Source organism: Eublepharis macularius, chromosome 2 (assembly GCF_028583425.1).
Source record: "Eublepharis macularius isolate TG4126 chromosome 2, MPM_Emac_v1.0, whole genome shotgun sequence".
NCBI classification, from domain to species: domain Eukaryota; kingdom Metazoa; phylum Chordata; class Lepidosauria; order Squamata; family Eublepharidae; genus Eublepharis; species Eublepharis macularius.
Window position 1 is genome coordinate 107,668,721 of NC_072791.1, and position 13,009 is coordinate 107,681,729.

At 39.8% G+C, this 13,009-nt stretch overlaps 1 protein-coding gene across 2 annotated transcripts in view; it reads left to right on the forward strand.

The window, feature by feature from the left end:
• Window positions 1-6,960, forward strand: part of METTL15 (methyltransferase like 15) — a 347,029-nt gene extending 340,069 nt beyond the window's left edge. For both annotated transcript variants that reach the window (XM_054972078.1, XM_054972077.1), the window contains exon 6: window positions 5,976-6,960. In XM_054972078.1, coding sequence (XP_054828053.1) covers window positions 5,976-6,406 — 431 coding nt within the window. In that variant the 3' untranslated portion in view covers window positions 6,407-6,960. The remainder of the gene's footprint in view (window positions 1-5,975) is intronic.
• Window positions 6,961-13,009: the final 6,049 nt, after the last annotated feature.

Genomic DNA, 13,009 nt, shown 5'->3' on the forward strand with positions numbered 1-13,009 from the left:
GCAAACCAGTAGTTCGTCGTTCGCGAACTAGTGGTTCATCAGAGCTCGTTTCTGACGAAGTGCCATGAACTTTAGGCCGGTGCATTTGGTTCATTTTTCAGTTTGTCACTGCAGACAGCCTGGCACCGATCTATCAGTTTCTTAGGCAACAGTGGATGGGCTTTCTGCAGACCTTCTGCTGACCCAGAAATGACCTTCTGCTAACCCAAAAGTGATGATTTGCTGACCCGGAAGTGATGTTTTCACAAACCTAACAAACTGGTTCGTGAACTAGGGCAGGTTCATGAAAGTTCATGGTTCATAGTGAAACACGATGAACCACAAACTGCATGGTTCATTTTTCCCCCCGGTTCGTGCCTATCTCTAGTTAGCAGCTATAATCTTTGGTATAACAGTGTATTGGGAACCACATCTGATACTTCACCCACACAGACATTACTTCATCATCATGATTCACTGAAAATCACTTCTCAGTGTTTAGGCTCCTTGCGGGTGCAGTGATGTTGGAATGTTCTTCCCAAATGGGCCAGCTATGTCTTTTGTTAAGTACTGTGCTATGTGATAGCTAGTCCTAAAGATGAATAGTGTTGATATGGATGCTTAATATGTGATGTGAGCAACATACATGAGGAGTGTGTTCAAATGTTACTTAAACTGCATGGAGCTTCAGCCATGTGGGAAGTGATTTTTGGCAGCCTCAGATTATACAGTTAGTGTTGGCAATGACCCTGAGATGCCACAAATATCAATGAGAGTGAGCAGAAAGTGGTTGTAACGTCACTTTCCAATAGAAGAGTTTTTTATGTTAAGAAGATAGTACAGTTCTACTATTCTGGATGACTCTGGTCAGACCTGATTCAGATATAGGTATGCACTTAAGAAGCCCTAAGTGTCTAGTTAGTTTTCCTATATTAAATAATTTAACTCCTGGCAAGAGGTACACAACAAATAATATTTTATATTCTTTATGAGGTGTGGTACACAATCTCCACTTCCATTCTAAGCCTTTATTATTAAAACATGATTATTTAGCATTCCTAAAATCAGCCCAATCAACAGAAAATCATACCATCCATTATAACTACATAGATCATGAAAGGAGAGTAATTACATGAATCCAAGATAAGCAGGTCACAGGCAAAGAGCCCCTTCTATGAAGTGCTCCCAATCAATTGAGCTTCTCATAGTTATAGGATTTCAAAATCATCTCCTAATAATAACTAACTGCCCTGCTTCAAAAGAGCTCCCATTCTTGATTAACAAATTTACGCTATAACTTCAAACACCGAACAAGATAAACGATGTTTGAAATGTATTCGCAAAGTATATAAAAATTGTCACTTCATTCTTGCTACATTTTATTTGAACAAAGTCTATGTAAAATTAGTGATTACAAGTTTCTCATGTATGTGAATATTTTTTTGTCCTCAACCAATACTCCCATCTTTGAATTATATCTCCACTTCTGTGAAGATGGACATTCCTGTTATTCTTAGACACTCTCTGCACCTGGACCATAACAAATACTATCTATTGATATGGGTTACATGGCTCTTCTGATCTACACAAGGCCATAAAACTATATTACTCCTCTGTTTCATGCCCCTCTCCAGGGTTGTTCTATTCTAGGTCTCTAGACTTCCTTTGTGGCGTGTCTAGATATGGGGCTGGGTTAGCCATGTTTTTGTGTGCAAAAGCATCTTCTGTGATTTTCCCAGTCAAATCCAGCAACAGTTCCCTTATATTTCTAGCTGTATCTGCAACACTTACAATGGAATAATTTGGATTGTAGTATTCTCAGCATGCTTCTGGTTTTAATTAATGTAGCACATAGTAAACATTACACAGTGAAGATGAACAGGTTTGGAAAATGTTACCATACTTGCCAATTTAGTCATAAATAATACCAGTACCTGATTATGGAACAGTGTTGGGAAGCAAATGATAATAGAAGAGCAAATGTAGATGTAGCATCTAAAGACAATTTGTATGCTAACAGAAAATCTGTTTATATTTTATTTATGAATATACTATGGTTTCTACTATATGATGAGAACCAAGTCTATTTTAGTGTCTCTTTATATATGTTTTAAAGTGAAGCTGAGCGCCAAGAACTAAAAAGAAAGTTACGTTCACTTGAGAGAGTGACATTTTAATCCTATGTTCTGATTCAGCAAAGGCAATTGCTTTCACTTGCACATCTTACAGGCACACTTAAAAGTCTGTATGGTTGTGTATTTGGGTCCATTTTCTGCATTAGTATGTTAGCTTTGACAAATCAACTCCCATGCATGTATGTGGGAAGACAGATTCTTTCATGCAACATGCTGCTGTGTATGGAGCTTTTAATTTTGAGCATAGTGTCTTACGCTATAATTATTCAGATGGTGAGTGTGATGTATATCTTCTCCATATAATCTTAACAAATTTCTTGGGCTAAGTGACCAAACTTACTTTTTCGGCTTGTGGGATAGATGCAGATATTCCTAGAGTACAGTGAAGTCACTAATGCCGTTTATCCCCATATCTCACATGATAAAATTATTCTTCATATACATTCTCTGCCTTCACACAAATAGAAGTTGAATGCTATAGCCTTACTTATGTTAGGTCCTTGACAAATGAACTGATAGAAGTTGTCCCCAAAGATCTCCAGCAAAAGATAAGTAACTGTTGTTTATGAATATATAAATTTATAGTAAAATATGGCTTTAAGACTGAAAATATTCAACAAATTACAAAACTATGAAGTTGTGGTGGGGGAGTCTGGACTTTTAAAATATAAGTTATAGTAAATGTCCTTGCAATCCTAATCCTTCTAAAATCATTGATTTAGAAGGGTGTAAATCAGTTTAGGATTACACTCTGAATGCACACTTACCAATCTTCACATTTTGGGTGATATGCTGATTATATGCCTGTATTGATAGTAAAAGAATGCAAGTCTCAGGGTGCAATGCGTGTCTGCTAACAGATCTATGAGGGGCAACCCCCCCCCCAAGTTTTCAGGGTTTAGTACACCTGTGTAAAATGGCAGAGAGTAACACCTGGATGCCATCCTGAGCTCCGTAAGGGAAGGCTATGGTAATAATGTTCTAGATGCAACCATTTGCATCTCAGAGCTAAGCTACAAGAGACAGATTACACGAGGACAAGTATGTGAAGAGAGCTGCAGTGTTAGCCAGGAAGGTGAGTTTTAAAAGAGATCGGAAGGCTTTGTCAATTTCGTCTCTCTAAAGAGCCAGGAGACCACTGCTAAGAGGGTTTGTTAATTTCCTCTTTGCCTCCTAGAAGGGGAGGTGAAACTGATAGAGCCATCCAGAGGCAAAGAGGAAATTAAACCCTTTGAACAGTGATCTCCCTGGCTCTATAGAGAAGGGAAATTGACAAAGCCTTCCAATCTCTTTTAAAACTCAGCTTCCCAGCCAACATTGCAACTCCTTCCACGTGCATGTCCTCATGTAATTCGTCTCTTGTTGCTTAGTTCTCACTTCCTGACTATGTAACCACTGCTCCCAGTCCATATGCAAAGGCATTAACTGTGACTATAGTTGGAAATGTTTTGGAGTACTTCACCACCTCTGATGAAGATTTCAGCAATTTTTAAATACACAAAAGTCTCCTCATTGCATATGGCTCCATGTCCTAACTATGTTTCCGTGAACAAGTTGTCATAATATATTGTCGAAGGCTTTCATGGCCGGAGAATGACGGTTGTTGTGGATTTTCCGGGCTGCTAACAGATGTATGATCTAACAAATCAAACAACTAAGGAAAAACAGTCTCCCACAGGAAAAGTGTTTTTGCCATATATCAAAGGAATCACTGATCAGATGGGAAAGCTTATGAAAAGGCGCAACTTACAAACAGTATTCAGACCCACCAGAAAAGTACAGCAAATGCTACGATCAGCAAAAGACAGTAGAGACTCCCTCACCTCTGCAGGAGTATACCGCATACCCTGCAGCTGTTGACAAGTTTACATTGGGACCTGTCAGGTCTACTGCCCACAGTCTCTCCATCTTCGTGAACTTTGCGATCATCTTCTGTGTGTGTGTGTAGTTTTTCACATAAGCTGTCCAGCTCCTGGGAAGACTGCACTCTTATCTAAGATAGCTCACCACAGCAGCCTTGGGACATCTCCTTCCTACTCTCCCACTGACTATGCCCAGCTGGTCGGGCACCAAGGGTGGGGGGCTGACAGAGAGGGACTTGTTGAGGGGCTCTCAACAAGAGCCCTGTGTACAGCCAGACACTTTTAATTGCTTCTGTGTAACCTATGGACATATATACGCTGTAGTTATGATTTCTCATTAAAAACCTTGACTCAAGAGAGCTTAGATTTCTTGCTGCAAGGGGGGGAGTCAGCTCCAACGTATCCTGTTCTCCATAGACTGACAGGACCACACAGCGTAGCATCCATACAAGAATAAAAGAACCTGAAAGACACTGCAGACTTGGCCATCCAGAAAAATCAGCAGTGGCTGAACATAGCCTAACTCAAACAGGACACAGTATCCTATTCCAGGACACTAAAATACTGGACAACACTTCCAACTACTTCTTCAGATTGCACAGGGAAGCCATTGAAATTCATAAGCATAAGCACAATTTCAACATGAAAGAAGAGACTTTAAGAATGAATACAGCGTGGTTTCCAGACCTGAAAAACACCAGGCTAACAAAACACTCTACACCCTACAATAGCCCTGCAGAGAAGATTAGCATATCAAGCTCCAATCCATATGCAAAAGAACCTCCTCAAGATACAGTGACGCCTCCCTCCATTAGCATTCCACACCCTGGGAAACTCTTACAGGATGACTCGGCCCAAACCCACCTTCCTGAGTAGATATAAATTACCTGCCAACATCTTCTCCACACTATGACACCGAGAGATCTCTGTCTTTTGGTGCTAAACCTCTGAAGATGGCGAAACGTCAGGAACTACAATGCCAAGACCACGGCTATACAGCCTGGAAAATCCACAACAACCAAGTTGTCACAATGTTTCTAAGGTCAAAATTTACTTGCACTGAATTTGGCAAAAATGTTCTAAAATCATTTGTCATTCTTAGAAATTTCCTTATTTTAAGATTCAAGTAATCCCAAAAGAAAGCCTACTCTGTAAGTCTGGTTGGATACCTTCTTTGTTAAAACTATGAGTCCAACAAATTATATTTGTTCTTTATCACATTTATATTTCTCATTCAGTAATTTGTTTGAAATGTTCCAAAACAGCACGCACTTATTGTATCGAGCACATTGTGTGCTTTGCAAAGGATACCTGTAAATTGTATACAATCTGATTTCTGAAAGTGCATGAAAGTCCAAATGGAAACACACTGAAAACATGCCTCTCAAAAGGATAACTCATCTACTAGTCAATGGTCTGTTTTCTTTGAAAATGGGAATTTGCCAAAAGTGAGCTGTGCATTCAAGCTTTGAAAATCCTTGGGCTTTTGATAACCTTTCTCAAAGCCAGGATAAATAAGAACTGTATCATTCCACTATTTATGTTATGTATTTAGAATGCTTATGAATATGTCTTTCCCAAACAGCTGGGACCTTAGGCAATGGCAACACTCATTTACTGACATTGACTTAAAATGAATTAGCCACCTGAAGCAGATCTTGAGAAAGGCAGAATATGTTTTTGAAATAAATAAATTTCATTGCTCTGACCTATTCAAAGAAAAGTATAAAGGCAAAAGTATAAAAGCAATTAAATTTATTCACAGTTCTAGCCAGGTTTCAAATGCCAGCTTTTCTGAGAAATGGTAGAGAAGTGGGGAAAACTTTGTCAATGGTTAAAGACACTGGTTGGGCTTAAGCTTCAGAGATAAGCATCTCCATTTCCTGACTATTAGCATTCTTAAATGTTAAAAATTATATCAACAGTCATTAGGCACTTAACGTATCTCAGTTAACAGTACAGGCAAACAAAGTACATCTTTTCTTCTCTTTCAAAACAGGTGCTTTCTCTGAAGCAGCTTTATATGCTCGAAAAGACTTACTTCAAAGACCAACACATATTGCTACCAAAACTTTCCAAGCATTGCGCATATTTGTGAACAATGAACTTCATGAACTCCATGCAGGATTAAAGGTAGCTGAGAAGTTTCTAAAACCTGGAGGTCGACTTGTAGCAATTTCTTTCCATTCATTAGAGGATCGTATCATCAAGCGATTTCTTTATGGAATAGATATTTCAGAAAAATTCAACCTCAATGTAAGGCAAAAGATAAGGCAAATGGGAAGGATTTCTTCTGAACAAGAGCCTGTTGACAATGTTAATTCAAGATGGACTGCCATAGGAAAGAAGGTCCTTACTCCCCAGGCTACAGATAATGATGAAAATCCAAGAGGGCGCTCAGCAAAGCTGAGAGGAGCTATCAAATTGTAAATTACTATTTTTCCTATTTTGCAGTGTCTTTATAATATTTACCATGCACAATTTAAAAAGAGTTTAAAAACCTTAGCAGTTTTAATGGTACTCTTTATTTCTAATTACATTGAACATTGAAGAACAGAACATCACATGATAGAATAAATCTTTTGAAGAACTTAAGGTTGCAAATAGATACATTTGCATTGCTCTAAAAAAAATGTGTGCATATTAAATGAGGAGTAAAATGTTGGTTTTTTTGAGCTGTATACAACTTATCATTTTACACAAATATTCACTAAGACTTTAAGTAGTTCATAAATCATTGTCCTATATTATATTGTATTTTTGAACATTATTATTTATTCATTTATACTCCACCTTTTTCACTGAGATCCAAGGCAGATTACATAGTGCTAGAAAGATACAATATAATCAACAGCTAAGACATTCACTGAACAAGTACCATAATGAACAACAGTGATCAAATATTTTCTTCAAATTATAACATACGAGGATTAATATTGGAAATATTTTTCACTTTTTAAAAATTATACTGCTTTTCCCAATTTTTATTATATGTAGCATTAAATATTAAATGCAAGTATCTTGCCTCAAATAATTTTATTTAAAAGAAGTATCATCTAGAACACAGCAAACTGTGCGTTAAAAATTTTCTTAGAAACATTAAATATGAATAAGTATACTATTTCTGAATAATGCTGCACATTGAAGCACATTTCCAATTCAGTGTTGAAAAGCAAATTTATGGCTTCTACAATTAAACTGAAGAGTAGTGGATATGGTATGTGAGCGTACACAGTGCCATAAATTATTTTACCAAAGGTTATTCAGAAGTGATTGGGCATGGTGGTACTGCTTCTGTCTCTAAATGATGAGTGGTATATTCCAAAACAGCAGTAGTTTCTAATTTAATCAATAAGGTTTCAGTTGCCTGGTGTGCTAGACTAATCCACCAAAGAAAAATGGTTCATCATTCAAAAGGGGCGGGGAGAAAAGGGGAAATACATTATAACCACCATAAAATTCTTACAGATTTTGCAATACATGAGGTATTTCATCTGTTCTCAACTTAGACTAGTTACATGAGAGATCCCTCAAAGATTTATAGATATGTTTCATTTTCCCTACTCTTTCTTCTTTCTATTCCCTGGCAGTACCAATAGCCTCTCCCTTTTTCCTGCTTCCTTTTCCCCTTCCCCCCTACCACCCAGCCTGATCTGCCTCCCTGTCTAAAGTTTTCCCTCCTTCCCTCCCCCAGCAACCTTTTCCTGGGTCAGTGAGACAGTGGCTGCCACCAAGCCAAGCCTAGTGGTGTGGTGGCCACTGCCAGGCCCAGTGTCTTCAGTTTTTTCATCCTCAGTACCTCTGAAAACCTGTTTCTAGAAAAGTCTGGCCAGGCTGTGTGATGGCCAGAACTAGGCCACATGGTAGCTGGGCTGAGTGTGCAATGGCCACTGCCAAGCTGAGTTGTGTGGGTAGTGAGTTTTTGGTAGTTACCACTGGCCTGTCCTCAGAAATTCTTCCTCCATCAAGGAATGATAGTGTGGGGGAGGGCCTTTTTAGGGTTGCCATTCCCCCACTGGGACGGGGATCCCCTGGTTTGAGCCCCCTTCCTCTGTCCCCAATGCATTTGGCACGGGAGGGGGAAATAGCCACTGCCAGGGGGTTGCTCTAGCATTCTTCCCTCCTAATCTCTATGGAAGGAAGACAAGTTTTGGCTAGAGCATTTCCTCCTGGTAAAAGCTAGTGGGCACAGCTTCTGTGTACACTCAATAACAGGAGAGGAGGAGAGATAGGTTAGGCCAAGTTTTTCTTCTAATGGGGCTGAAGGCCACTGATAGCTTCAAACAATTCATGGCTTTCTTATGGGCACTCTGTTCTTAAGATTGTTTATTTGTATGTGCCTTATGACCATTGCTAAGGGGAGGCAGGAGGGAGGAGTGAGCAAGTCTTAGCTACCAAGTCTCTGCACACAGCCTTCTCAGTCTCTTCCAGCCCTTCACTCCCTCACCCCCCACATCTCTATACCCAGGGGGCCTTGCCTTGATCCATTTTGTGCTGCTGGCTGCCATTCCTAAATCTTACTTGTGTGCCTGGTATGGCAGGGAAGGGGGTGAAGGCTGCCAGTGAGCAAATTTTAGCTGCATAGTTCCAAACTTCAGATTTGCAAAACAATACAGAAACTCTGCTTCTTCCTCCCTCTCCCCCTCCCCCTCCCCCTCGTTCAGACTTTTTTGTCCCAAGCAGCTGGTGGTGTCTGTGAGTGCATGTGAGCTCTCCTCTTACAGTGCAACAAAAAAGATTCGGGTTTCCCACTCCGGAATTTCCGAAGTGGGAAAAAGAGTCAGAAATAAGCAATTTCCAAAGCAGCAAGCCACTTTGGAAATCGCTTATTGACCTGCTTCAGTATGCTCTGTAAAAATTCAGAGCACACCAAAAAAACTGCCCTGCCACTTATTTCACCTGATGGGAGGGGGTTCTCTCCTCCCCCTCCCATCGGGTGAAATAAGCCGCGGAGCAGTTTACCCTGCGCCACTTGCTTCAACTGAGAGGCTGGCGAGGGAATCTGGTAAGCAGCCTCGCCCCACCTTGGCTGGGCTGCTGCTGCACTGGGTGCCCTAGCTCCTGGCGAGGGCTTCTGGTAAGTGGTCCTGCCCGGCTGCAGCAGGGGTGCCACCTGCTCTACTCCTGATCCCAGCTGGGTGAAGGGGGGTGGGCATTGCTACCTGCTCTGCTCCTGATCCCAGCTGGGTGAAGACAGGGGGTGGGCATTGCCACCTACTCGACTCCTAATCCCAGCTGGGTGAAGTCGGGGGGCAGGCATTGCTGCCTGCTTCGCGCCTGGTCCCAGCCTGGGCTTCCTGCCACAGCATTCTCTTGGAGGGACATGTTGCTTCTTCTCGGCTTCCCTCCATGGCAGTGCCCTCTGGAGGCACACCAGTGTAAGAAGTGAGTTGTCTGGAACACAGTTAGCCTTTTATATAGTAGGATATATTTTGCCACAGAAAGAGTAACAGAATCATTTGTTTCCAATAGTAACCATATCACCTGGGCTCTCGTATTAGATCTATGTTTTTAAGTAGAGGGATGATTAAGCTAGCCCTCTGTTCATTAACTATGGGACACTCTATAATCATATTTTCAGTGGTTTCAATTTTATCATATGGGCATCTGCATGTTCTGTTAACATATAGTACTTTCTTGTATCCACCCTCCAAAACTACTGAGGGAAGGGCAGCAGATGGCCTTGGGTAAGCCTCCTCTCCATCCCAGCTCCCCAGCTGTATTGGGGAGGATAATAATAACATGACTTTATTCACCACTCTGAGTGGACACTAATCTGTCCACACAGTTATTATTATTATTAGAAGAGGGCCTGTCATGTCTCAGCCCCATCCATGGCAATGCTGATACTGAACCAATGTTTCATACTGAACCAATGTTTCATACTGTAACTTGATAGCCTATTGCCAATGCCATAACTGTTTCCTTCCCAGGCTGCTTGCAGGTGCTTATCTAACGGATTGCAGAAACTTTCAGTCCACATGACCTTGTAGACTACTTACTCCTGTTCATTGTTATGTCTTGCTTCCCAGTGACTTGATAGTACAAATATGCGAGATGTTCTCACACAGAGTGCCCGCCAAAATTATGTTTATTATTGGGAGTGGGAAGGAGCAAACGTATGTGTTAAGAAGAAAGATTTTTCCACAGGTTCCCATTCCTGTCAATGCTTGCTCTTACTGCTTAGATGCTTACCTTGCTTCTGAGTAATCCTATGGACATATATATGGAAATGATTTGATTTCTGAATAAAACCATTTATCCAAGAGCCTGGACTTCTTGTTGCAATGGTATAGGGATCTGTCGGCCATCTCCTGTCATCCATAGCCTGACAGGCCAAGGATAGTTACAGCAGAGATGGTGAAAGCAGAGAGTAAGTATACTGAAACATTGAATTAAATAGGTAGGAAGAGAACTGAAGCCAAAATCATGGAAACCTAGGCTATGAAAGGACACAGGGAGTGATCAACTGTTCCAAAGGTTGTACAGAGATCAAAGAGCTTGATGATAAGCTTGTGGTTTGCAATAAGGAGATGGTCAATTATTTGGGTGAAGACAGTTTCAATTGAATGCAGAAGCAGATTATAGGAGAGAGAAGAAAGCAGAGCAAGCAGCATGTTTTAAGAATTTGGAACTAAAGGATAGATGGAAAATTGAGAGGTTGCTGGGATAAATAATAAAGCAGTGGCATGTGTGAATGCAATATGGAAAATGCCAGAAGAGAGGGAAAGGTTGATTGTGGTAGACAAGAGGAGAACAGCAGGGGAGATGGCAACCAGTAGTTGAGAGAGGGTATGATCTAAGAGATCATGTAAAGAAGTTGTATGACATTACCAAAGTGGTCAAAAAGTAAAATGAAACAATTTAAGGAGGGGTGTAGTAAGAAGGTGATCTGGAAGAGGACAGTGAAAGTGGTAAAGAGAACAGAGTGGATAGTCACCGTAGTTTGTAGAGTAATTTTTGTATCAAGATCTCTATAATATAATGGTTATGAATAGTCTTGAGGTACCAGCCCTCTCCAATTTAATTCTGGAGATGGATTCAGCCAGGGTGGATTTGATTTAAATCATGATTTAAATCACGATTTAAATCACTAGTCAGTAAGGCTTGATTTAAATCATAGTTTTCTACATAAAGACTAATTCTTGCTGGTATAACTTTAATATGAAAGTAGATGAAGATTTTTAGAATAACAACTTTTCATATTAGTTTTACAGTTGTATAAAATATTGATTTTAATACTATTAGAAACACATTATAGTTAATTTATTGTGAGATGAATTATCCCCAGTTTAGGTTAATCATTCATATTTGGACAACTTTTCTGTTGTACTTTATTGGAAGGAGAAAAATAATCATTACCTTAATAATAACAATTTAAATAGTTTTATTTATTCAACTGAAACAATAACATTACAGCATATGTTATTTGCTTAAACAAACATCCATGTTTGTTAACTAATTTGGCTAAACAAAATATATATATTTTAAGAAACTTAGACTGTCAGCCCAGCCTACACATGAAAAACTTAAATACTGTCCTCTGTAGCTCACTCATCATCTTCATCTTCTTCTTTGTTCATAATCTGGAAAAGAAAAACAAGCTTTCCTGCTTTATCGGGTCCCAAACGATTTCTCAATTTAGAATGAATGAGCCCAAAGGAAGAAAACATTCTTTCAACGCCTGCAGAAGAAGCTACTGCTGTTAAAAGTGAAATCATTACTTGAACAGTCTCTAAATCCAAGTGCTTAAGTGACTTCCACCAGTTCACTGGTGTGACTTTCTTTAACATATCTTCAGCAAACATATATTTCTTGAATGGTTCCCCCTTAGCTCTGAAGTTTATTATAGTTGGCATTACAGATGGATGATTGCTGGATACCCATGTCATAGCTAACTCCTCTTCCTCAGCACTTAAGTTTTGACCCTGGTACTGGATATTGACAATATTTGCCAAAAAATGAGCTGGAGACAGTGCTTGTCCCATTTGTTTTTTTAATGCTTGTAATTTAATTCTGTCCATGTGTCGTTCTGTTTTTAAGTGTTCACTCAGTTCCTTCCAAATTTCAACAGCATCAGCAATAAAACCGCTGTTTTTCTGTATTTTGTTTAAAGCTTCAGAGATGGGTTTCAGGATGCTCAGCATATGTTCAACATTTCTCTTAAGCCCAATGATGAGGATTTTGGCCGTGACAGTGCCATCTATTTTATCTCGATTTTGTTCACAAACTGTCATCAGAATAGGCCAGTTCTTGATATACTGCTCAAAACAGTCCACCACAGAGTTCCATCTAACATCTTGTGGGAGCGTTAGCTTGGTTCCACCCATCCTTTTCAGAGCTGCTGCAGCAAAATGATTGTTACGGAAGTATTTAGCAATTTCAACAACATTAGTCTTTATTTCTGGGACACTTAAGTCTTTGGCTAAGAGGTGCAGCAAATGAGCACTGCAACCATATGTTATTAGCTTTGTATTCCCTTCCTGCTCTTCTAAATTTCTTCTCATCTTGGATACATTTGCAGCATTGTCTGTGACCAAACTGCGTAGTAGACATTTGAATTTTTGTTCACATGTTATTATAGCTTTTACTGCCACTTCTTGTAAGTATTCTGCTGTGTGTGCATTTCCTGACGTATCAATTGTTTGTGCAAAGAAGACTTTCCCTTCTTCTGTTGTTATACAAGCACATACAACAGGATTATTGTGGACATTACTCCACCCATCAATACTTAGGTTAACAATTCTACCCTCCAGAGCTGTTGCACATTGCTCCATTTCTCTGTCATACACTTTATCCAGCAGTTTCCCTGCAACATCTGCTCTGCAGGGTGGACTGTATCCTGGTCTCAGTGACTGAACCATATTAATGAAATGTGGGTTCTCAGTCAGACGGAAAGAAGAGTTCGTTGCATAAACAAACTGGGCAATTTTTTCATCAATTAACTCTTTTTCTAATCTGCTAGTTTTTATCACAAACTTATCTATGGTGGTTCCAGGAGGGAAGGGTTTTTTCTTTCTTTTAGGTGATATA